This window comes from Drosophila biarmipes, chromosome 3R, assembly GCF_025231255.1.
Source record: "Drosophila biarmipes strain raj3 chromosome 3R, RU_DBia_V1.1, whole genome shotgun sequence".
NCBI lineage: Eukaryota > Metazoa > Arthropoda > Insecta > Diptera > Drosophilidae > Drosophila > Drosophila biarmipes.
Genome location: NC_066616.1, coordinates 18105959 through 18130446, shown reverse-complemented (window position 1 = coordinate 18130446; position 24488 = coordinate 18105959). Strand labels below are relative to the sequence as shown.

Here is a 24488-nt window from a genome sequence, read left to right as displayed (position 1 = left end):
AATGGGGTGGGGTTTTAGGAAGATCCAAACTATCTAAGATGCGTGACGACTCCCCAGCGCCTGTGTATCGTCTTCATTACGCTTGGCAGCCACAGAGCAAGACAGATACAAACTCATCGGGCTCATAATCATACTTATAATCACCCCAGAGGCGGGCCACACTCGAGTGCTTGGTTGAGTTGTCTCGAATTGCGTAATGTCTGCTCTGACATTGCCATTTCCATCCACACCATCCGCACTCCACTTCATTACAGCCAGCCCAGCATCTTTGCGAGTCAATCTATCTTGTTGCGCCTCAAACTGTCAAACCGCGCCACATGTCTATGGATTCGTATGGATTCTGGAGGGGAATAGGGGCATCGTTGCCTGTTCCTTGTCATTTGACGCTGCTCGACAAATTAGCCAAACGCAACGCCATCACATCTCCAGATCCAGCCACATCAGCATTGCCATCTCCATTTCGTTTCGTTTCGAGGGATTCAAGTACATTTTAATGAGTTTATGCACAAAGTTGTCTAATGGCGTAAAAATTATGAGCGCCAACATGTGGCTACGGTTATATGGCAGAGGGTATGGGTTTGGCTGAAGATGGAGATAGATCTGGAGTGGCACATGGCTCGCAAGCACTTTGCATAAATTTCTGGAGGAACGCGCAGAGACGTCTGCCAGCCCCCACTAATGGAGTCTAATTACTCTGGCCGACAGCCCGACGCGAATCTCTTGGCTAATAAAAACGTATTAAGACAGCGCACAGACATTCCCCAACTGTCGTTTATTCATCGGCCTCGCCGCTCCTCCAAATGGGACATATAGGAATCGTCATGTGGCCATCAAGTGAGTGCTACTCCCCTGCGCTGCGATCTCTGCTGCACACCCTGCCTCTGCCCCTGGGCCAGCCGGCTCTTGATGGACATCGCCAGGCACTTCTGGCTGAACTTCACCGCCAGCATGAAGTAGACGCACTTCAGCGAGAGCAGCAGCACCCGCTTCCAGTTGAGGTAGGTGCGCGGCCAGGATGAGGACGTGGGCATGGTGGTAATCTAGGGGCTTCTCCAATTTACTTATAGATTTTGACAATAAAAAGGGGACGACAAAGTGACATATAACTCATTTGATTATTTGTTATACTTATTTCAAAAATGGAAAACCAAAAACAAATTTTTTTATGCCTATAAAGTTTATATTTATGTTTCCGCCCGGGATTGAACCGGGGGCCTTCCGCGTGTTAGGCGGATGTGATAACCACTACACCACGGAAACGAGTATGGTGCGGTTTTAAGACTTCTCTGTTTTTAAAGATATTTGTAGAAATTATAAATGTTTTTTGGAAAAAATTATAAACATTTTTTTAAAGAGATTAAGGGATAAATTTAAAATTAGAGTTTAGGATGTATTCTTGATTTATTTGTGAATTTCATTTGGTGTGAATAATCTGAAAAGGAATCTTTGAATTAAATTAAAGTTTAGGATGTACGAACAACAAGTATGAGTTATTTGCTCATTAAATCTTAAAGTAAATTTTTAGAGAAGTTGGAATACATTTAATATATACAATTGTAGGAAATTCTAATTGTACACACAAAAAAGTTTATGCCGAAACCCGGGATTGAACCGGGGACCTTTAGATCTTCAGTCTAACGCTCTCCCAACTGAGCTATTTCGGCTAGTGATTTGTTTAATTTTGATGTCTTTTATAAAATGTGGTCAGTAAAAATATTGAAATTAAGAAAATAATATTTGATAATCCTGTTTCCGCCCGGGATTGAACCGGGGGCCTTCCGCGTGTTAGGCGGATGTGATAACCACTACACCACGGAAACACATGTTGGGGCGGTTTTAAAACTTTCGATTTTGATAGTTGAAAATATTTAAATATTCCCAAAAAAAAAATTTTAAGAATATAGTAAATCCTTAAGACTTAAACTAAAGGATTACACACAAAAATATTATTTTTAACTTTTTTTGTCTAGTTAGTTCAGTTTTTTATTCAAAAAAGAAAACTTATTGCATTCGAATTTTATTTACTTTACTTCTTCCAAATAAAATAAAAAATCCGAAAAAAATAATTGCCGAAACCCGGGATTGAACCGGGGACCTTTAGATCTTCAGTCTAACGCTCTCCCAACTGAGCTATTTCGGCCGCTGGGTTCCTGGCGTCCAACTACTGATTACGAGTGCTTCTGCTATATATACCCCTATATAGAAACCCCCTCTTTTAAAACCTAACAGCCATTAGCTTCTCAGAAAAGATGTGTCCCCTATTCTGAAAGCGCATTTATGAAGACACAAAAATAAATCTGTAATTTCTTTTTGCACTCTTCAGCCTGTCACACTTTCTGACAGTTGCAAAAATGTATGTTGACACTGGCGTGACTGATAATTCCACATCAATTTTGCAAAGACTTATTGCAGCTGCCGGTTTTGAATGGCGGAAGCTCCTCATATAGGTGAGATGAAAATACATGTTGTTTGGCAGGACACGAGTGTAATAATTACCTTAATATCTTTTTGAATTTTAATTTTTATGACGTTCGGCTGTCCAAACAAGTATAATAATACGCTGTTATACCGCAACGATGGCAACGAGGCGTATATGACAGACGGCAAGGTTACAATAATTTGCGTTTGTGTTTTTGGCAAACTTTCAGAAATTATATAGCGATCTTTGAACTTTGAAGAATTTGAAATGCAAAATGTGGAAAGGCAATAAACTACAAAAGCTTTCCAGCAGGCATTTAATTTATTCTTGTAAATAGAGAAATGTATTCTTGATTTATTTGTGAATTTCATTTGGTGTGAATAATCTGAAAAGGAATCTTTGAATAATCAAGCAATGACTTTTTCTTCTGCAACCCGAACAATTCCCTCGAAATCGAAATCCACTTCCCAGCGTGCTCGTGTCTCCAAAGGCACACAACCTGATCCTATGTGTGTGCTTAAGGTGGAGCACCTTATAGCTGGAGCCTTCGAGAGTGTGCAACTAATGCGGCTTCCGTTTGACGCCCGGCGCTGAAAGCTGAGCCCCCGTTGAAGTCCACTGAGTCAGCCGTCGTCTCCATCGTCGTTCGCCTCTATCCTGGATCTTTCTTTCCTTCTTTTTTTTAATGATTCACATTCTTGAAAGCCGATTCTTCGAAAGCGAATCGGAGCCAGACGAGAGCCTCGCCCCACGCCCTCGCCCCGCCCTCCGAATGTCGGTTATGATTTATCGCCTGCCCACAGCCCTCATATTTGGTGTGCTTTTCGACCACTGTCCATTTGGTCCAAGGTGAGCGGGTCTCTTTTTTTTAATAATAATAATTATTGTTTTAATTATTCGCCGTTTTGTGTGTCATCAGTTGTGAATTGCCTGGTGGCCTGGAGGCCTTTCGGCAGCCACTATTCGCGAATAGAACGGCGGGCTGTGGTGACGACAACAGAACATTCTTCTGATATGTCAAGAGAATGTTTAACATTTTCGCTAGAATTTCTATTTTCGGCGCGACTCGGTTTGGGGCCAGACCTTGAAGGCAATGAGAACTGGGAAGATTAAAGAGCTTCTGGGGGGGAGAGATGGTTCACCTATTGTTTGTTTAGTTTGGCAATCTTCTTTTTTTTTTTAAACAGAAAGTATACTTTTTGTGAATCTTCCTGATAAGGTTTTTCTTGCAAATTAGAAAGGCCAATGCATAAAATCGATTTGCCAGAAAATTCAGTCACTTTTAGGGGCAAAAACCACGCCACCCCCAGAGATATCTGTTATATGCAAATGTCAGGCAACGAATTCCCCGCGCAAAAGCCTAAATACATAGCTCTGAAGTTGAGGACACTTTTTGCTGCCGTTGGCTGACTTTTCGCCGGCAGTGTGTGTTGCAGCGGGAAACGGCTAAGTGGGTCACCATTTGGCTTGATTTGTTTATGCCACAACAACAGGAGTGCGAAATTATTTATGAGTGGGGGTGGACAGCCTTAATAGAGCAATTGTAGGATACTTTTCCTAACTACCAGGGGTTCCTAGTTCTACTAGCTGCAGTCTGGCTTGCTCAATCACTTGTAACCTTTGCTATGGCAATTTGGAAACACTGAAAGCCGAGTGGTTCAGGCCTTCTGACCATAACTTGTAATTGAGTTAATTGCATAAATTCTTGTTTTCGCGAGTTTTTTCCTTCGCCAGCAGCTGCAAAATAAATTACTGAAATGTGTGTAAAACAAATTGCCAGAGATGCCATTACAAAATGACTGCGGACATGAGCTTGAGTAAAAACCATATTTGGCTGCCACTCGCTACTTTATTAAAAAGGAATAAATATTCATTTGGCCAGGCGGCGCGGCGATCAAGTCAATTGAAAGCCTTAAAGCGGAGCCCCTCCCAGGGCGTTGGCCCCTTGGGAATGGGCCATTAAGCGAGGCAAACGTGAATCTCGACACTTGGCTGGCCACTCTCCCTGTTATAATTCCTGACAAAATGACAGACAGACACGCAAAAAAGCGCGGAAAGATTTATTTGTTGCCATTGAAATTTATTGTTGCGACGGCGGAACACGATTTAAATATGTTCCGCTACAAGCACTCGCTCACGACATTCGGTTTTTTATTTCCATTAACAAATCGTTCCTAACCCATCGCAGATCCGCCGGGATCTTTCGTATATATACGTATGTTTTGTTTATTTTTCACTCGGCTTCCTCGTCTAACACTTGTCGTCGTCGTCTGACCGATTTCGGAACGTGCCTCAGAGTCATTCACATTGTGCTCTTTTTTCGCACATTATCTTTTGTATTCATGCGAGACAATGTTACTTTATTATATCATAATGTTCTGCCTGAAATGCCACAACCTTGCCAAAGAGATTTAGGGAGCACATCAAGCTCTTTGAATAATAACCTCTGCTCGACTTTTTCCTGTGACTCCCCTTAATGCATGCTTCATAATCGCCTTTACCCCAAAAAACATTCTCAAGTGTCGGGCTAAAACGAGCTTAAATATTTCAAGTCCATTACTAAACTGTCACAACATGTTGGGGTTTTTCGAGCTGAGTGAGCCAAATACGCAAATTGGCTTACCACAGGGCGTCCCCGCCTCGAGTTTGCCTCCTCCAAGTGGTGTAGGCGTAGTGGTTTAGGTTTTTGAGGGATCCCATTAAATATGCATAAATCGAAGTGGCAAAGACGCTGCACTCCGCAGTGAGTGGGAGTTGCATTCGCCGCAGACGAGCAGCATGAGTTAGCTTTTAAATAGTTAGTTAAGCGTTAAATTGACTCGGCAAAGGCATCAACTGGTCACATGTCAGACCCAATCCCTAGCCGCCTGGCTGCCTTGTTAATTGCATAATTATGCGCAAAGTTGGACTTGGCTGGGGGTTCGGCCTACGCAGCCACTGCTCCACATTTGCAGACCCGGGTCTGCAGTCTCCAGTCTCCGGACTCTGGACTCCCTGCTCCCTGCTTCCCAGCTTTAACCCACTTGAATCTCGTTGACATGCCGGCTAATGAGTCGCTGCCCCGATCCGATCATTCATTGCCAGGAACTGGGCACAGCAGCGTTGATAACGCGGAATTTATAATCTCCGCCCGGGTTAGTATCTTTTTGCATATTCATAAGGAGCCTGCGACTGCTGCATCTGGACTTTCGACTCTTGGCTAGCCGAGATATGTGTATATTCACTTTTAATTGAAGGCTTCCCCGGCCTATCTGCTGAGATATCTGATGGCTTTCATTCCCCCGGCGGTGTAATCATTTTGTCCGCTGGATAAGATACATTGCGCTACTTGATATGCCATTGGATTGGAGCCAGACTTCAAAATTAATTAATTAGTTTTATTGCACTTGGACTGGTCGCGAGTCAAGACAACTTTGCAAATCTGGCGCGGAATAATATGCAGATTGGGGATCAACTTACAAATCAATTCATCATTATGCTGAATTTCAATTTTCTTATGACTCAGACTAAGAATTAACCTGAAACTTCGCATAAACCAATAGCAGACCTGTAAAATAGCAAAAAGCGAAAACGATGTAACCTTTTGGGGAAAAATGTAAAATGTGGGCAATAAAGTTTTATGATCACCTAGCAACAGGCACGATCTGAGTCCGCAAAAGATGGAATTGCCAGCTTGGGTTGATGAAGTGGGAGAATCTGAAGAATCGGCGAGAGAAGGGGTGCTGAAGAAGGACACAAGACCGAAGTCATGAAATTCATGAATGAATCAGGAAATCGTGTTGGCTTTCATCCTCCCTGCGAGCCGCCAAACTGTTGGCTCCTTTCGGCTGAGCTTGGTGAGACAAGTTTGCTGGTGTTGCCAAGTCGGGAACACGTTCACTGTGGTCCAGACCAAAGGCTCCTACGCCGAACCCCTCGACAGCCCCATCCCGTTGCCATCTGAGCATGCGTGACGTCTGTCAGCAGGCGACAGGAAGATGCCGCACAGGAAAAAAGAGCCACAATCGGGCTCTTTCGGCCCGGTCTGCTGGCCAAGAAACATGTTTCCTTTTTTAGGGCCGGGGCTGTTGGGTCATGCTTGACCCAAACTCGTTCCCAGCCTCGCTTGGGGCTGGGAGCTGCGCGGTCCAGCCATCCAGCCAGTCAGCCAGCCAGCCATCAAACCATCCGAAAACAGCCTTGGAGAAACAAGGAAGTTTCGTCAGTCAAGTGGATGAGGGTTTCCAGCTGCTTTCACAATGGATGCACTTCACTTGGCTTTTCAGCTTCATTTTTTTCTGTTCTGCTCAAGTTGGCCCTGCAATTCTGCTACATTTCGATTGCGATATTGGGGAGGGAAGAACGCAGCATAATTGAGCATAAATAAATAAAATGCCTGGCAAAATATTGCATTTGCAATGGGAAAGGCAAAATGGTGGGAGGCTTTCTCTATTGTGCCGCTCTCAAGTGGCTCATTGAGTTGGCTCCTAGCCATCCAAATCCATACACCAAGCAGCTATATAGCCATTCATCTTGCATCCAGCACCGGATGTTGGGCATCTCCATCTATCAGCTATTTGTGGTGCAACCTGCAACGGCTCGTTTTCGTTTTTTTCTTGGACTTATTTGTGTTGCATATTTAACTACAGTTTGGTTTTTGTCTGGGCATGTCAAATTCGAACTCCACTCCCAAAAACTTTTTGCAGGAAGTTATTGTGGTTGTGCAACAGTTAAGCCAGAAATGAGAAATTGCAGACTGGGCAGGGCAGCTGGGGATTTGAGTGAAAAATGGGGAAAAGAAGTCTCAAAAGCGAAGTGAATTATTAAAATTTATTAAAGTTATGTTGCGAAGAGCAGGGGGCAGTACCTGTTCTTTTGAGAAGCGCAGAGAGCGTGCAAATATTAGCTTCACTTTTTGAGAAGCGCCGAGAGAGGCTCTATTTGCAGAGAGATCTTAAAGTTCAGCCTCGAAAGATGTGATTCGCTTGAGAAGCGATCTTAGCTTTTCTTTTGTTTCCGAATCGCTTAGCACACAGCAAGGTCAAGACAAAGCGTTAAGTGCCCTGCCGAATGCAGAAGGTCTTGACTTACTGGAGCTTCCACGGTGTTTGAGTGTGGAAGAAGTGGCTTAAGTAGTGTGGCAGCCTAGTTGCCTGGGTGGAAATAACAGTGCAACCGCATAAATCACACTTAAACGGGCGCAGTAAACCTCTTTATTTCCACCCAACTTCCTCTTCATCGGCGGGATGTGCAGGTTGGGTGGGTGGTGGCTTGGATTTTGGGCTGGTGGCAGCTCAATGCCAAAGAGGCATAAACCGCACCAGAAAATTTACGTGGCTTTGCCACCGGTTAAGGGATAAGGGAAAAGGTACTGCGAATGCAGTTTTCACTTAACGGCAAGTGGCACATAAATTTCAGCAAGGACGCAAAGGAAACCAGGAGGTGGGTTGGATGGTTTGGTTCTGGAAGGTTCTGACAGTAGCCGACATTTGCTGATAAGTGGACAAAATGTGCATCGCTCTGATTTGTCGCTTCTTCGCCGCTCTTGGGCAAACAATCTTGGCAAATATTTGGTGGCAAGGGCACTCGAGTCGAGGCACCGTCGAGGTCAACTGGTGCATGAAATTTCGAGGCAGGCAAAGCAGCTGCAGAGTGCAAAAAAGCAGCTGCAAAACAGGCAGCCAAAATCAGGTCCAAAAAAGATGGTTAAGTTGGCTTGAATTGGGGAGGGGCAGAACTCTGACTCAAGCAAAATAATTTCCACATTTTTGGCTACGCAAATACTTCATCTTGAATTCTGAACAAAAATGCTAAACGAAACCCCCATCATCTTCTTTACAGGTCACTAAACGATGAAGCTGTTTCTGGGCGATTTGCTGGCGTTTTGAGCGCGGCTGCTGAGGCGCTTGAATAGCGTCCCGGATTTCCTGCTGACTCCTGCCTAACCCAAAACGATGAAGCAACACTCCAGCCTACGCCTGGCCATTGGCGGCCTGATACTCCTCCTCTTTGTGATCCACGTGCTCAGCAAAGAGCAGGGATCCTCCCATTCCCACAGACGCAACCAACACTCGGCCAAGAGATTCTCACGGGACTCCAACTCGGCCCGCGAACGACGACCGAACATAATACTCATTCTGACCGATGACCAGGATGTGGAACTGGGCTCCCTGAACTTCATGCCACGCACCTTGCGGCTCCTTCGAGATGGTGGTGCTGAATTCCGCCACGCCTACACCACCACGCCCATGTGCTGCCCGGCGAGATCCTCGCTGCTTACCGGAATGTACGTGCACAACCACATGGTGTTCACCAACAACGACAACTGCTCCAGTCCCCAGTGGCAGGCCACCCACGAGACGCGCTCCTATGCCACGTATCTCTCGAATGCAGGCTATCGCACCGGTTACTTTGGAAAGTATCTGAACAAGTACAATGGATCCTACATACCGCCTGGGTGGCGGGAGTGGGGCGGTCTGATCATGAACTCCAAGTACTACAACTACAGCATCAATCTGAACGGGCAGAAGATCAAGCACGGCTTCGACTACGCCAAGGACTATTATCCTGATCTAATAGCCAACGACTCGATCGCCTTCCTGCGCTCCTCCAAGCAGCAGAACCAGAGGAAACCAGTCCTGCTCACTATGAGCTTCCCGGCACCTCATGGTCCGGAGGATTCCGCTCCTCAGTACAGCCATTTGTTCTTCAATGTGACCACTCACCAGTAAGTATATTAATAACCCTTTTGTACTTTTCTTTACCATTTAACACTTAATTTTTTTTGCCTTCAGCACTCCATCCTATGATCATGCTCCAAATCCGGACAAGCAATGGATACTGAGGGTCACTGAGCCCATGCAGCCCGTCCATAAGAGATTCACCAATCTCCTGATGACCAAGCGTCTGCAGACCCTCCAAAGTGTCGACGTGGCCGTGGAGCGGGTCTACAATGAGCTGAAGGAACTCGGGGAGCTGGACAACACGTATATTGTGTACACCTCGGATCACGGCTACCATCTGGGCCAATTTGGTCTCATCAAGGGAAAGAGCTTCCCCTTCGAGTTCGATGTGCGAGTGCCGTTCCTCATCCGAGGTCCTGGTATACAGGCCTCCAAGGTGTAAGTGGTTTTGATAGAGTAATGATTTATAAGCTGATGAAAATTATGCCGTCATAGTGTGAATGAAATTGTGCTGAATGTGGACCTGGCGCCCACATTCCTGGACATGGGTGGCGTGCCAACGCCACAGCACATGGATGGGCGCAGCATACTGCCCCTGCTGTTGAGCAGGAACCGCGCTGTGCGGGACAACTGGCCGGATAGCTTCCTGATCGAGAGTTCCGGCAGGAGGGAGACGGCCGAGCAGATAGCCGAGTCACGGGCCCGCCTGCAAATCGAAAGGCAAAACATGAAGCTGGTTAACAGCTCACTGCTGGAGGACTTCCTTGATGGAGCTGGGGATACCACTACCACCACCATTTCCAGTAGCAGCACTAGCACTGCCGCCACATTGTTGAGTTCAACCGTCCAAGACGAAGCGGAGGAGGAAGTGGATACGGATAACGAGGAGGATGATGCCATGGACAGTTCGGCAGCTGCCCTGGAAGACGATGATCTTGAGGATGCAGCCCTGGAGGAGGGCGACGAGGAGCTGGTCGACCAGGAGAACGATCTGCCACTGGCGCCCTACATTACAAAAATGATGCGCCTTAACTCGGAGTGCTCTGATCCGGCTTTGCTTAAGAACTGCCTGCCTGGCCAGAAGTGGAAGTGCGTCAATGAGGAAGGACGCTGGCGCAAGCACAAGTGCAAGTTCCATGTAAGTGCGGAGGAATTAGTTTTACAAGTTCTTTACTTTATATGTAAACCTCCTCTTTATTTCAGCTCCAGTTAGAGCATCAGTTGGCCATAATGCCAAGGAAGCAGTATCAACGCAACTGCGCCTGTTTCACCCCCGATGGAGTGGTCTATACCAAAATTCGGGCTCCATCTGCCGGTTTGCATCGCGTGAACAAGCGCACTCATCATGGCCAAGGTCGACGAAGAAACAAGAGGGAGGTGTTCCACACGGAGTTACCAGACGAGATGGAGGAGCTGCTGGATCTCAACCAGGCTGTGGATCATATGACAGAACTGCATCGCACTAAGCGGGATTTAACCTTGAGCAGCAACGAGACGATTGCCCAGGTCATTCAGCAGATACAAGCCACTCTGGAGATCCTGGAGCTCAAGTTCAACGAGCACGAGCTGCACGGTTCCAACACCACTGCCAACTCCTTCGAGCGAGGCGAGAAGTATTCCAAGGCCGGCGGTCATCGCTGCTTTGTGGATGCGACCACGGGCAAAGTGAACTGCTCCAATGTGATCTACGACGACGAGAAGACGTGGCGTACCTCCCGCACCCAGATCGACATGCTGATCAAGCTCTTGAAGGACAAGATTGGCAAGCTGAAGGAGATGAAGAAGCAGCTGCGGGAGAGCAACAAGCTGGCATTGGCGGCTGGCCGAAGGAACGAGAGCCGGCGGCGCAATGATGCCAATTTGCTGGATGGTGGAGCCGGCCCTGAGTTCAACATGAGCTACTTCACCGATACGAACAGCACACCAAGGTCAAACGACGTTGGTCAGAAGGAAGTATTCCGAGGATATGGGAATTCCAACGTATTCGAATCAGTAGAGCAGCCCCACTCTCATCGGTTTGCCCCGCGTGCCGAGTGCTATTGTGAGCCCGACGTGGGTGAGAGGTAAGTGGATTCGCTGGAACGGCGCTTGAGCCTCTCTAACCACTGATATCTGTCCCTAACCAGCCATGCGGACTCCAAGGAAATGGCTCGCGAGGCGCGGAGGAAGCTGAAAGAAGAGCGGCAGCGCAAGAAGGAGCGAAAGCGCATCAAGAAGGCCCGACTGGAGAAGGAGTGCCTGTCCGAGAAGATGAACTGCTTCTCCCACGACAATCAGCATTGGCGCACTGCTCCTTTGTGGAACGATAGTCCCTTCTGCTTCTGCATGAACGCCAACAACAATACCTACTCCTGCCTAAGGACCATCAATGCCACCCACAACTATCTGTACTGCGAGTTCACCACGGGCCTGATCACCTTCTATAACCTGACCATAGGTAAGAGAAAAATAACAATAAATATTTCTTATCTAATTTAAATTATTACTTTCCTCATTAGATCACTTTGAGACCACAAATCGCGCAGCTGGTCTAACGCCTGGCGAGAGATCCCACATGCACGATGCACTGCAGCAGCTGAAGGGCTGTCGCGGTCGCAGCTGCAGCATCCGGCGACACCAGTCCCACCTAGAGAGCGGAGCCAGTGCTCCACTGCTGCCCATCAATCAAGTGCACCGCAACAACAAGCGAAAGCATGGTAAGGTTCTTAAGTTGTAGAGATGATTTAATAGTAATTATTTCCTGTTTCTTCCATCGTTACAGCTCCCCTGGCGGGATCGGTGGGCAACTTTGGATTTGTGGGCCCGCGACTGGACATGGACGGGCTGCCTCCGATGAAGCGGCGAAAGCTGTCCAAATACAACAGGTAAATAGGTGATTTCTGACAGAATTGGAGACCATAAAGTCTAACTCCTCCTTGAAACTCTTTCAGATTGACTGGCTCGCAGCAGTCGCACATAAAGAGGCGTCCCTGGAAGCAGCAGCCCGTCCAGCAGTCCCCCAGATTCTTGCCCTCCTCGCATCCCGGGACCCCGGCCGCAGCCTAGGGACAAAGCTGGACGGAGTGACCACACCACACATATCCTATGCGTACCTTTTGTACCTTGCTTGCCTGCCCCCACTCTTTGGTTTGCCCCATTGGATTTCTTCATACATAAATAAGACTGTGTTTTAATCTATCTACTTACGTTTAGATCTGTTTAATCAACCTGTGTTTAGTCCAGTCCTTGCTACATTTGGCTTGCAATATTTATAGTTAGCGCTGACCACTTGAGTTAGCTCTTAGGCCACCTAATTTGTACATAAATTTAGTACCGAAATTCTACGTAAACTAAATAAATTATTTAGCGAATTGGTTAAAAGTTAAATTAGTTGAGTACACGTAGCAAAGGGTTTTATTAATTCTAGCGAATCCAAATGAAATTGTATTTATTGGCCAATGCTAAAGGAACAATGTTAATGTGTGTTAGAGAACTAAAACCATATTTATGACGAACTAGATACGTTTTAATTGTTAAGTGCCCCACCCGAAATTCCCAAAGACGTTATGTAGCAGCCCCGCTTGAAAACGAACAAATATGTATATTGTATCTGCCACGTTATGTCATACAATTAATGCAAAATTAATATCTAAAATTAATTAATTAAAACAAGCATTGAATAAAGTTGCAAATAATAAACTTTTATCATGAAAAGAAGATTTTTTTCTACCATTTTGAAATGAAATTGTATTGGAAAATGTAGAGCATACTTTTGGGCTGAGCTGATCTTTATTCTTGTAGAAAGTATAGTTTTACTTTAGACAGAGTTCCAAAAGAACTTCTTATTTATGGTGCTAATGAAATGAACTTTCCCCTTTCCAAATCTTAAGCACCCTCTTGGCAACAATTAATAAGAATGACTTAACTCTTATAATCCGAAAATGCAAACTCGGAAATTACGTTTACTCACTACCGATAATCGGAACCCCAATCATAGCATAAAAGTAATACATATAGTCCCCATCTTTTGTTTGGGCTATCGCATACCATTGTTTTATACGATTTACTGCAGGCACTCCTCCGTTAAATTTGGTTCAAGAGCTCCGAGTTCAAATGATAATACTGCCTATCAGGCAAGAACATTGGAGATTACCTGTTCCGTTTGCCGTTAAGCCGTAAGCACCACGATTTTGCAACATTCTAAGGTGTGTGCACTCCGCTGAGATAGTCTTGATAACATCTCGAGACGGATGGCGCAGAGAGCGTGGGGCCCCGATAAGGTGGCTTTCGTTGGATACAGCTGGGTGGGGCTCGGGATGGGGTTTCTCAGTGTCTGTATCAGTGTCATCAGCATCATCGGCAACAGCAGATACACCAGATACAGCAGATACAGATACAGAGATGGAAATAAGATCAGCCGCGGGCGCTAATTAAGCCACGAAGATGTTTTCATCGGCTGTCAGATGTGTTTACCGCCTGGCAAATTCACACTTGACACTTGACGCGCTAATTTCCGCTGCAATCCCGGGCATCTGGGGATCGGTGGGGGGCCTGATGTGGGCCAGGCTGCCAGTTTGGCTCGAGCGGAGAGCAGGCGCTTATCTGAGTTATCACAAAAAACACGGGCGGAGATAGCGGTCCGGTGGGAAAGAGCAGCCGACGAAACCGGTCTGCGCGTCCGGTGGAGATATCGTGTTAAAAATGTACGCAAGCAATGAAGCTATCAGCTTGAAAATGTTTTTATTGTGGCCTATGCGACAAATACAGCGCGATCACATGATGAACACGGTTCAGGCCTGGCAACCTGGCAGCACGGCCTCGCCCGCCAGTCCAGACCACTTTACGATTCGCGAACTGCTGTTGAGATATCGTGCTGAAATTTCACAATGCCGAGAATTGCCTCCGCGAACGGGGCCTGCCTGAAATCTGATGGTGGCTGGTGGAACTTTATGCCCAGGCACGTATTCCGCTTTATTGAGAGGGTTTTAAAATATTCGTGAAAGCAATCAAACTTTAGAACCCAATCCAGTTTAAAACCTCTGAAATATGTCTGCAACACGTTCTGGATCTTGTGAGCTCGATAAGTTACTGTATCGGTATAACACTTAAATATAATTTAACTATATTAAACGGCGTTCTTCTACTTGACTAACGCAAATACATTTTATTTACTTTGTTGAGGTTACATTGTTATTAACTACGTTTCTAGATATTTATAGAAATGTTGTCTCATTCCAAAGCAATAAGCTTAAAAAATTTAATATTTTAGATGTCTTTTGTGTTAGTCTTTACAAGTTATTTGTATACATGTATGAAAACAATTTTAAAAGTATTTTTGGCACAAAGTTTGACTGGTTCTACACAAAGGTTTGTCTTTATGGTTGTCGTGCATAGCAGAAACCAATCAAAGATAACAGTCAGACCAAAATTCGTGTAATACTCGTGCTCAGAGTGCCAAAGAAAAATTGAGATATTTGAAAAACACAATAATAACTCCTCAAATTTCAGCTCTTCAAAAGTATTATAATCCCCAGCTGGGAACTCTGTCATAAAGACCATAATTAAAGACCCAGAACTTTATAGTTTATATGATTCGGTTTTACTTTTACTATATTATTTTTACTTCTACATAAATAGTATTTATTAAATACATATACAACAATTAGATCAAATCTCTGCTGGGCAGCTACAACCTAGGCGTCCTTCTTGGGGTGTGCTTCGAGCAGCTTTTGGGTGACCTGCCGCAGGAGCTGCAGCTGCTGCTCGTACTGGTGGACGGTGGCCAGCTCCTCGGCGTGGTTGTGGTGCGGCGGGTGATCGTGGTCGTGCTCATGGTCGTGGACGTGGCCCGAGCCCGACCTGGTCTCAGTCTCATGGTGATCGTGGGCGTCCTCCGACGAGGAGCAGCTGCTGTGGCTGTGGCTATGACCATGTCCGCCACTGGAGGCTGTAACGAAAGCAGGGTGGAACTCAATTAGTAATGCGATCTGGAGCAGAACAATCTAGGCCGTAAAGTGTGCCAATCCTTATCGGGCGGACCCGACCCTATTTCCTCATGGTGATTTACACCTGCTTCTCCTTTGATTGCCAAACCTTTTCCGTCATGGTAGCTCGGGAAGTGGCTGCCACCGAAAGCCATTTCAATCAACCCGATCTAAGCAATGATTTATGATCGTTTTGGCCCGCCCTTATCTAGCCCATATATATTTACCTATCCCAGTTTCGGGTAACCACATATTTGTGGTGTAAACGCCTTCTCTAAATTTTATATCCCCTGCTCATCGTTCGCTTTTGTATATGGTTTTCACGGTACTTTTTCGCATGGGCAACCCCCGGATTTTTTCAAGATGACTTCATGGCAGGACGGGATTTTATCTCACCTGTTTGCTAGGTACACAGACAGACAGACAGAAAAAACCGTCTTATATGTGGCTATGCAAAATAAACCGAAGCAAGGTCTGTTACAAGGCCAACCACGCAGCGTCCAGCGGATCAGCCATGTAGAACCTGTTCCCAATTCGCCCGAATCGATTCCGGTTGAAGAATCTCAGCTGACAGTACTAATTAATAATTACCCCCAAGCCTGGTAACTAAAAATGAGTCAAGGGAAGGATTAAGTGAACATTCAGCTAAGGTGTGTAGAAAATTAACTTGATTTACACTTGTAAATGAACTAAAGTACCTTTAGAAAACCGGATTTATGTTTATTAATTAACATCAATTTTCCACGGTTTTTTGCCATTAGCAATCAAGCTTAAGGTAATGAGAAAAATATTTAAGTGACAAGTGCTCATAATTTCGAATTTTCTATGGTAATAAATTGAGTAAGCAATGGATTATAATTTAAGCAACCTAATCGAATATCTAATACTTCTTTCGTCTTCTTCCCAATATTAGAACTTTAGTAAAGACTTTTCCTTAAAACTGGTATTAGTGGTGAATAATATTTCAAAAAGTTTTTAATACAGAGATGGTACTTACTCAACTGCTGAAGTCCGAACATGACCAGGAAGCCAACGAAGAGGGCCAAGTAGGCGCGCAGACCGGATCGATTCTTGGAGAGGATCTCGAAGAACACCACGTATATGAGCGTGCCGCAGGCGAAGCCCTGGAGGATGGCCGAGACTAGACTGGGTCCGGTCGTCTCCTGGCCGTGGTTGATCAGGATGCCGATGCCAATGCCCAAGGGACTGACCACGGCGAAGGTCAGCACATAGAGCACGGCCAGGGTCATCCGAGTGCGGGCCACGATCAGCTCGACGCCCACGCAGAAGGCCAAGACCAGCTTGTGGGCGGAGACGGCGCCAAACATGAACCACACCGAGCTGGCGGAGCTCTCCAGGCCAATGGCCATGCCCTCGAAGAGTTCGTGCAGCGACAGGGCGGAGACGATGAAGAGTCCTCGCAGCGAGGAGGCCAGCATGTCACCGGCGGAGGCATCCTCGGGGATCACGGGCAGATGGCTATGACCATGTCCATGGCCATGACTGTGCCCATGGCCATGTACATTGGCCTGGCTCTGTGGCTTGGAGGCGAACTTCTGCTGCTCCAGATCGCTGTGCAGGAGATTCTGCACTGAGAGGGTTCCCAGCTCAGCGGTGCCAGCCAAGGGCAGTGGTGGAGCAGATGCAGTGGCGGTGTTGCCCTCGCTGTTGGGTTTCAGCAGGTGGCTGTTCCGGATGCTGTGACCCCGCTCGAAGGCGGCGCCGGCCTCATCCTTCTGGTGGTGATGCACATAGAAGTGCATGGCCTCCTCGATAAAGTACATGAGGAAGAAGCCGCAGCACATGAGCAGCTCGGCCAGGGGGAAGGTGAGCTCCCCGATGATGTTGCACTCCTGCAGCTCCTCGACGACCTCCTGGACCTCGGGCAGCAGATGCAGGAAGGTGGTGGCCAGCAGGACACCGCCCCCGAAGTACAGCAGGCACTTGACCACAATGGCGGAGCGGGCGTTCGTCTGGCTCTCCGTCCAGCGGTAGCAGCGGTTCAGCAGGAAGGGAATGGAGCCGCAGATGGCGCTGGCGCAGAACAGAACCACCATGGCGGTGACCTTGGCCACCAGCAGGCCACTGCCTTCCTCCTCATCATCGTGGTCGTGATCATGATCATGATCGTCGTGCTCCTCCGCCCCGTGACGCGATGTCCAGTGGCCTGCGGGCTCGTCGATTTGCAGGAAGCACTTGAGGAAATTATTCACTTGCGTTTGATTCATCTTGATCGGCAGCCGCTTTTGTTTTGTTTTGATTGCCTGCGATTTAGCTCTTTTTGTTTGTTTGGTTTTCCACTGATCGATCTCTCGAAGCAGCTAAAGCACTCCAGACGACTCTCCTCCACTCGGCCCACTTGGTGGCCAAAAACAAGCAACTCTCTTGGCTAAAGCAGCAGCATGTGTTGCGCTCGGAATCTCAATCGACTGGATGGTGGGTTCGACTTGGATTGGGCTCATCTGGTTGGGCTGGGTTCTGCACTTGCATGCCGCCTAACTTTTCACTTTATTCAGCCACTTTTCTTTCACTTCGCTTGAGCTAGGAGCCTGCTAATTGGTAGTACTGATCGGTTTTTGGGTTGGGTGTTTGGGTATATCTGTATATGCTTTTTCTAGCGCACAGGTGTTGAGCGCTTGGGGCGAACTCGCAGACTGACGGAGTCGGGATTTGGTAGTTCGCTTGAATATCTGCGAGGGCTCCGCGCTGCAGCTCTCTGCTTTATGCCAACTGCTCCCACTAGCGAAGACCCGACGTGAGCAGCAGGTTAAGCAGGTAAGAAACGCAGAAACCGCTCTTAAAGCTCGCGCTCTCCCACTCGCGAGCGTTCACCTGTGCTGCGGGCCTCTTGCGCTCGTTTGGCAACAGCGCTAATTGTCTTGGAGCCCAAGCATAAGCATACAGAGTTATGCATATAGATACGTATCTGTATCTAGCTGTAGCTACACAATGCACAAAGGCCAGAGCAATTGAGTAATTGCATCCGTTCACTTTGGCTAGCATTAAAAGGCGCCTGACCTTAGCCAAGATGTAGGATCGCGACTTTTACTTTGCCGCCACTTTGGTGGCCGGAAGCAAAAGCTCGCTGGCTCTGTGGTTTGCGTCCCGGCTAATTGGTAACACATAACTAACGGTTCTCGGCATAAGCCTTTTCAGGGTTGTAACCACTTCCTGTCGTAAGAACATTTGTACCCTTTTAAGCAAAACAAATATTATAGTTAAATAATTTCCGTTTACCAATTTTTATTCTGGTCACTGGTAATATAAAGAAACTGATGAGTTTTCGAGTTCATAGGAAGTTAAGAAAAGGGAGTGGTGGTACCCTCATTATAAAACTTAGCCCAAATGTCCAAAATGACTTGGAAGAGGGTCATGATAAACTTCTTTCCACGATATATTAGCCCAAATACCTAAGTTTTAAACATTGTTGATAATTTGTTTACGGTCTTAGCCCAAGTATCCTAAATAAATTAGAAGAGAGTCATGATACACGATACTTTAGACCAGTTTTAAAATATTGTTGATAATTTTTAAAAATAAATAATTATATAACAAATTTAGTAGGTATTCACTTCCTCAAAAACCGTAAATACGTAGACTAAAAGAAGGCGCCAGCTTCTACTTAGTCGTGTTTGGGAAATGAGTAAGTTCCGCTGGGAGCGTGGATGGATCGTGAGGTGTCTATTACGACGCACATGATCTATCAATTAGTACAGTCAACCACACTAATTCTTTTGTTTTTCCTAATAGCCCATTAATTTTTCATAATTTTTTAACACCAAACATTTTTATTAGTTAGCTTAAGTAGCTAACCAAATAAGGCAAATTAAAACCCCTTCTTTTTTTTCAATAATTTTTCATTTATTTTGGTTTCAATTTTTCTTGTTTTTTTTGTATTTTTATATTTTTTGTTCGTTCTTTTGTTGGTTGTTTTTCTCCTTGGTTTGCTTACATCTTTTTAAGTTATCATTTGTTGTTGACTTTATACTTATACATTAATAATAAATCATTTTTAGACAATATTTCTGTTGTTATTTTACTTTATTTGCGTTCGCAACCGATATAATGCCTACAACACTCCTGTTGCAAAATATTTCTGAGTACTCCTTCACTCGCGTTTTTTGTTATTTATTTTTCGCTCTATTAGAATTAAATTGTGTTAAAACTGCTTGCCGCAGTTAACAATGTTAACTGCTGTACCTGCAAATAGCAAAAGGCCTGCGTGCACTGCTTGCTTGCCAACCGTTAAACGCGCTCTCTTGGTTATCTTCGATCTGCCCTCGCTGTGTCGCAAATATGTAAATTTCCTCTCTTGAATACATAAATCAATGCTTGGGTTATTCTTGTTCTTGTGTTTTTTTGTTTATCAACATTTAAAGTACATAATGTATGTATGTATATTTTTTTATATTTTACTTTGTATAAACTAGTTATTATACTTTGTATAATAACTCCTCAAATTTCAGCTCTTCAAAAGTATTATAATCCCCAGCTGGGAACTCTGTCATAAAGACCATAATTAAAGACCCAGAACTTTATAGTTTATATGATTCGGTTTTACTTTTACTATATTATTTTTACTTCTACATAAATAGTATTTATTAAATACATATACAACAATTAGATCAAATCTCTGCTGGGCAGCTACAACCTAGGCGTCCTTCTTGGGGTGTGCTTCGAGCAGCTTTTGGGTGACCTGCCGCAGGAGCTGCAGCTGCTGCTCGTACTGGTGGACGGTGGCCAGCTCCTCGGCGTGGTTGTGGTGCGGCGGGTGATCGTGGTCGTGCTCATGGTCGTGGACGTGGCCCGAGCCCGACCTGGTCTCAGTCTCATGGTGATCGTGGGCGTCCTCCGACGAGGAGCAGCTGCTGTGGCTGTGGCTATGACCATGTCCGCCACTGGAGGCTGTAACGAAAGCAGGGTGGAACTCAATTAGTAATGCGATCTGGAGCAGAACAATCTAGGCCGTAAAGTGTGCCAATCCTTATCGGGCGGACCCGACCCTATTTCCTCATGGTGATTTACACCTGCTTCTCCTTTGATTGCCAAACCTTTTCCGTCATGGTAGCTCGGGAAGTGGCTGCCACCGAAAGCCATTTCAATCAACCCGATCTAAGCAATGATTTATGATCGTTTTGGCCCGCCCTTATCTAGCCCATATATATTTACCTATCCCAGTTTCGGGTAACCACATATTTGTGGTGTAAACGCCTTCTCTAAATTTTATATCCCCTGCTCATCGTTCGCTTTTGTATATGGTTTTCACGGTACTTTTTCGCATGGGCAACCCCCGGATTTTTTCAAGATGACTTCATGGCAGGACGGGATTTTATCTCACCTGTTTGCTAGGTACACAGACAGACAGACAGAAAAAACCGTCTTATATGTGGCTATGCAAAATAAACCGAAGCAAGGTCTGTTACAAGGCCAACCACGCAGCGTCCAGCGGATCAGCCATGTAGAACCTGTTCCCAATTCGCCCGAATCGATTCCGGTTGAAGAATCTCAGCTGACAGTACTAATTAATAATTACCCCCAAGCCTGGTAACTAAAAATGAGTCAAGGGAAGGATTAAGTGAACATTCAGCTAAGGTGTGTAGAAAATTAACTTGATTTACACTTGTAAATGAACTAAAGTACCTTTAGAAAACCGGATTTATGTTTATTAATTAACATCAATTTTCCACGGTTTTTTGCCATTAGCAATCAAGCTTAAGGTAATGAGAAAAATATTTAAGTGACAAGTGCTCATAATTTCGAATTTTCTATGGTAATAAATTGAGTAAGCAATGGATTATAATTTAAGCAACCTAATCGAATATCTAATACTTCTTTCGTCTTCTTCCCAATATTAGAACTTTAGTAAAGACTTTTCCTTAAAACTGGTATTAGTGGTGAATAATATTTCAAAAAGTTTTTAATACAGAGATGGTACTTACTCAACTGCTGAAGTCCGAACATGACCAGGAAGCCAACGAAGAGGGCCAAGTAGGCGCGCAGACCGGATCGATTCTTGGAGAGGATCTCGAAGAACACCACGTATATGAGCGTGCCGCAGGCGAAGCCCTGGAGGATGGCCGAGACTAGACTGGGTCCGGTCGTCTCCTGGCCGTGGTTGATCAGGATGCCGATGCCAATGCCCAAGGGACTGACCACGGCGAAGGTCAGCACATAGAGCACGGCCAGGGTCATCCGAGTGCGGGCCACGATCAGCTCGACGCCCACGCAGAAGGCCAAGACCAGCTTGTGGGCGGAGACGGCGCCAAACATGAACCACACCGAGCTGGCGGAGCTCTCCAGGCCAATGGCCATGCCCTCGAAGAGTTCGTGCAGCGACAGGGCGGAGACGATGAAGAGTCCTCGCAGCGAGGAGGCCAGCATGTCACCGGCGGAGGCATCCTCGGGGATCACGGGCAGATGGCTATGACCATGTCCATGGCCATGACTGTGCCCATGGCCATGTACATTGGCCTGGCTCTGTGGCTTGGAGGCGAACTTCTGCTGCTCCAGATCGCTGTGCAGGAGATTCTGCACTGAGAGGGTTCCCAGCTCAGCGGTGCCAGCCAAGGGCAGTGGTGGAGCAGATGCAGTGGCGGTGTTGCCCTCGCTGTTGGGTTTCAGCAGGTGGCTGTTCCGGATGCTGTGACCCCGCTCGAAGGCGGCGCCGGCCTCATCCTTCTGGTGGTGATGCACATAGAAGTGCATGGCCTCCTCGATAAAGTACATGAGGAAGAAGCCGCAGCACATGAGCAGCTCGGCCAGGGGGAAGGTGAGCTCCCCGATGATGTTGCACTCCTGCAGCTCCTCGACGACCTCCTGGACCTCGGGCAGCAGATGCAGGAAGGTGGTGGCCAGCAGGACACCGCCCCCGAAGTACAGCAGGCACTTGACCACAATGGCGGAGCGGGCGTTCGTCTGGCTCTCCGTCCAGCGGTAGCAGCGGTTCAGCAGGAAGGGAATGGAGCCGCAGATGGCGCTGGCGCAGAACAGAACCACCATGGCGGTGACCTTGGCCACCAGCAGGCCACTGCCTTCCTCCTCATCATCGTGGTCGTGATCATGATCATGATCGTCGTGCTCCTCCGCCCCGTGACGCGATGTCCAGTGGCCTGCGGGCTCGTCGATTTGCAGGAAGCACTTGAGGAAATTATTCACTTGCGTTTGATTCATCTTGATCGGCAGCCGCTTTTGTTTTGTTTTGATTGCCTGCGATTTAGCTCTTTTTGTTTGTTTGGTTTTCCACTGATCGATCTCTCGAAGCAGCTAAAGCACTCCAGACGACTCTCCTCCACTCGGCCCACTTGGTGGCCAAAAACAAGCAACTCTCTTGGCTAAAGCAGCAGCATGTGTTGCGCTCGGAATCTCAATCGACTGGATGGTGGGTTCGACTTGGATTGGGCTCATCTGGTTGGGCTGGGTTCTGCACTTGCATGCCGCCTAACTTTTCACTTTATTCAGCCACTTTTCTTTCACTTCGCTTGAGCTAGGAGCCTGCTAATTGGTAGTACTGATCGGTTTTTGGGTTGGGTGTTTGGGTATATCTGTATATGCTTTTTCTAGCGCACAGGTGTTGAGCGCTTGGGGCGAACTCGCAGACTGACGGAGTCGGGATTTGGTAGTTCGCTTGAATATCTGCGAGGGCTCCGCGCTGCAGCTCTCTGCTTTATGCCAACTGCTCCCACTAGCGAAGACCCGACGTGAGCAGCAGGTTAAGCAGGTAAGAAACGCAGAAACCGCTCTTAAAGCTCGCGCTCTCCCACTCGCGAGCGTTCACCTGTGCTGCGGGCCTCTTGCGCTCGTTTGGCAACAGCGCTAATTGTCTTGGAGCCCAAGCATAAGCATACAGAGTTATGCATATAGATACGTATCTGTATCTAGCTGTAGCTACACAATGCACAAAGGCCAGAGCAATTGAGTAATTGCATCCGTTCACTTTGGCTAGCATTAAAAGGCGCCTGACCTTAGCCAAGATGTAGGATCGCGACTTTTACTTTGCCGCCACTTTGGTGGCCGGAAGCAAAAGCTCGCTGGCTCTGTGGTTTGCGTCCCGGCTAATTGGTAACACATAACTAACGGTTCTCGGCATAAGCCTTTTCAGGGTTGTAACCACTTCCTGTCGTAAGAACATTTGTACCCTTTTAAGCAAAACAAATATTATAGTTAAATAATTTCCGTTTACCAATTTTTATTCTGGTCACTGGTAATATAAAGAAACTGATGAGTTTTCGAGTTCATAGGAAGTTAAGAAAAGGGAGTGGTGGTACCCTCATTATAAAACTTAGCCCAAATGTCCAAAATGACTTGGAAGAGGGTCATGATAAACTTCTTTCCACGATATATTAGCCCAAATACCTAAGTTTTAAACATTGTTGATAATTTGTTTACGGTCTTAGCCCAAGTATCCTAAATAAATTAGAAGAGAGTCATGATACACGATACTTTAGACCAGTTTTAAAATATTGTTGATAATTTTTAAAAATAAATAATTATATAACAAATTTAGTAGGTATTCACTTCCTCAAAAACCGTAAATACGTAGACTAAAAGAAGGCGCCAGCTTCTACTTAGTCGTGTTTGGGAAATGAGTAAGTTCCGCTGGGAGCGTGGATGGATCGTGAGGTGTCTATTACGACGCACATGATCTATCAATTAGTACAGTCAACCACACTAATTCTTTTGTTTTTCCTAATAGCCCATTAATTTTTCATAATTTTTTAACACCAAACATTTTTATTAGTTAGCTTAAGTAGCTAACCAAATAAGGCAAATAAAAACCCCTTCTTTTTTTTCAATAATTTTTCATTTATTTTGGTTTCAATTTTTCTTGTTTTTTTTGTATTTTTATATTTTTTGTTCGTTCTTTTGTTGGTTGTTTTTCTCCTTGGTTTGCTTACATCTTTTTAAGTTATCATTTGTTGTTGACTTTATACTTATACATTAATAATAAATCATTTTTACACAATATTTCTGTTGTTATTTTACTTTATTTGCGTTCGCAACCGATATAATGCCTACAACACTCCTGTTGCAAAATATTTCTGAGTACTCCTTCACTCGCGTTTTTTGTTATTTATTTTTCGCTCTATTAGAATTAAATTGTGTTAAAACTGCTTGCCGCAGTTAACAATGTTAACTGCTGTACCTGCAAATAGCAAAAGGCCTGCGTGCACTGCTTGCTTGCCAACCGTTAAACGCGCTCTCTTGGTTATCTTCGATCTGCCCTCGCTGTGTCGCAAATATGTAAATTTCCTCTCTTGAATACATAAATCAATGCTTGGGTTATTCTTGTTCTTGTGTTTTTTTGTTTATCAACATTTAAAGTACATAATGTATGTATGTATATTTTTTTATATTTTACTTTGTATAAACTAGTGCGGTTTTGTTGGGTTTCGGATTCCTTCTCGTCATAGAAATATCAATTTTAGCGTAATTTGTTTGTGTATC

The 24488-nt window shown here is 45.7% G+C and overlaps 4 protein-coding genes and 4 non-coding genes across 8 annotated transcripts in view; 1 reads left to right on the top strand and 7 right to left on the bottom strand.

Moving 5' to 3' along the window:
* LOC108024624 (extracellular sulfatase SULF-1 homolog) overlaps window positions 1–12777 on the top strand; it is a 29492-nt gene extending 16715 nt beyond the window's left edge. The window contains exons 3-10 of the mRNA XM_017094666.3: window positions 8240–9125; window positions 9193–9519; window positions 9577–10219; window positions 10285–11144; window positions 11208–11518; window positions 11580–11777; window positions 11843–11945; window positions 12012–12777. Coding sequence (XP_016950155.1) covers window positions 8353–9125; window positions 9193–9519; window positions 9577–10219; window positions 10285–11144; window positions 11208–11518; window positions 11580–11777; window positions 11843–11945; window positions 12012–12126 — 3330 coding nt within the window. The 5' untranslated portion in view covers window positions 8240–8352 and the 3' untranslated portion in view covers window positions 12127–12777. The remainder of the gene's footprint in view (window positions 1–8239; window positions 9126–9192; window positions 9520–9576; window positions 10220–10284; window positions 11145–11207; window positions 11519–11579; window positions 11778–11842; window positions 11946–12011) is intronic.
* Window positions 754–1142, bottom strand: LOC108024648 (uncharacterized). The gene has a single exon (XM_017094705.3). The coding sequence runs from the start codon at window positions 1029–1031 to the stop codon at window positions 831–833; it is 201 nt and encodes a 66-aa protein (XP_016950194.1). The 5' UTR covers window positions 1032–1142; the 3' UTR covers window positions 754–830.
* Trnav-aac (transfer RNA valine (anticodon AAC)) lies at window positions 1188–1260 on the bottom strand. The gene has a single exon. It is a non-coding gene; the product is annotated as a tRNA-Val (tRNA).
* On the bottom strand, window positions 1592–1664 carry Trnaf-gaa (transfer RNA phenylalanine (anticodon GAA)). The gene has a single exon. It is a non-coding gene; the product is annotated as a tRNA-Phe (tRNA).
* Window positions 1748–1820, bottom strand: Trnav-aac (transfer RNA valine (anticodon AAC)). Its single transcript has one exon. It is a non-coding gene; the product is annotated as a tRNA-Val (tRNA).
* Trnaf-gaa (transfer RNA phenylalanine (anticodon GAA)) lies at window positions 2068–2140 on the bottom strand. Its single transcript has one exon. It is a non-coding gene; the product is annotated as a tRNA-Phe (tRNA).
* A 1859-nt stretch (window positions 12778–14636) lies between the features above and the next one.
* LOC122819143 (zinc transporter ZIP1-like) lies at window positions 14637–17731 on the bottom strand. Its single transcript, XM_044095661.2, has 2 exons — window positions 16042–17731; window positions 14637–15007 (listed from the first exon to the last, which is right to left on the bottom strand). Exons 1-2 carry the CDS (start codon window positions 17270–17272, stop codon window positions 14754–14756), a joined length of 1485 nt encoding a protein of 494 aa, XP_043951596.1. The 5' UTR covers window positions 17273–17731; the 3' UTR covers window positions 14637–14753.
* A 1847-nt stretch (window positions 17732–19578) lies between these two features.
* Window positions 19579–22682, bottom strand: LOC122819144 (zinc transporter ZIP1-like). Its single transcript, XM_044095668.2, has 2 exons — window positions 20984–22682; window positions 19579–19949 (listed from the first exon to the last, which is right to left on the bottom strand). The coding sequence occupies exons 1-2, from the start codon at window positions 22212–22214 to the stop codon at window positions 19696–19698; spliced, it is 1485 nt and encodes a 494-aa protein (XP_043951603.1). The 5' UTR covers window positions 22215–22682; the 3' UTR covers window positions 19579–19695.
* Between the last annotated feature and the right edge of the window lie 1806 nt (window positions 22683–24488).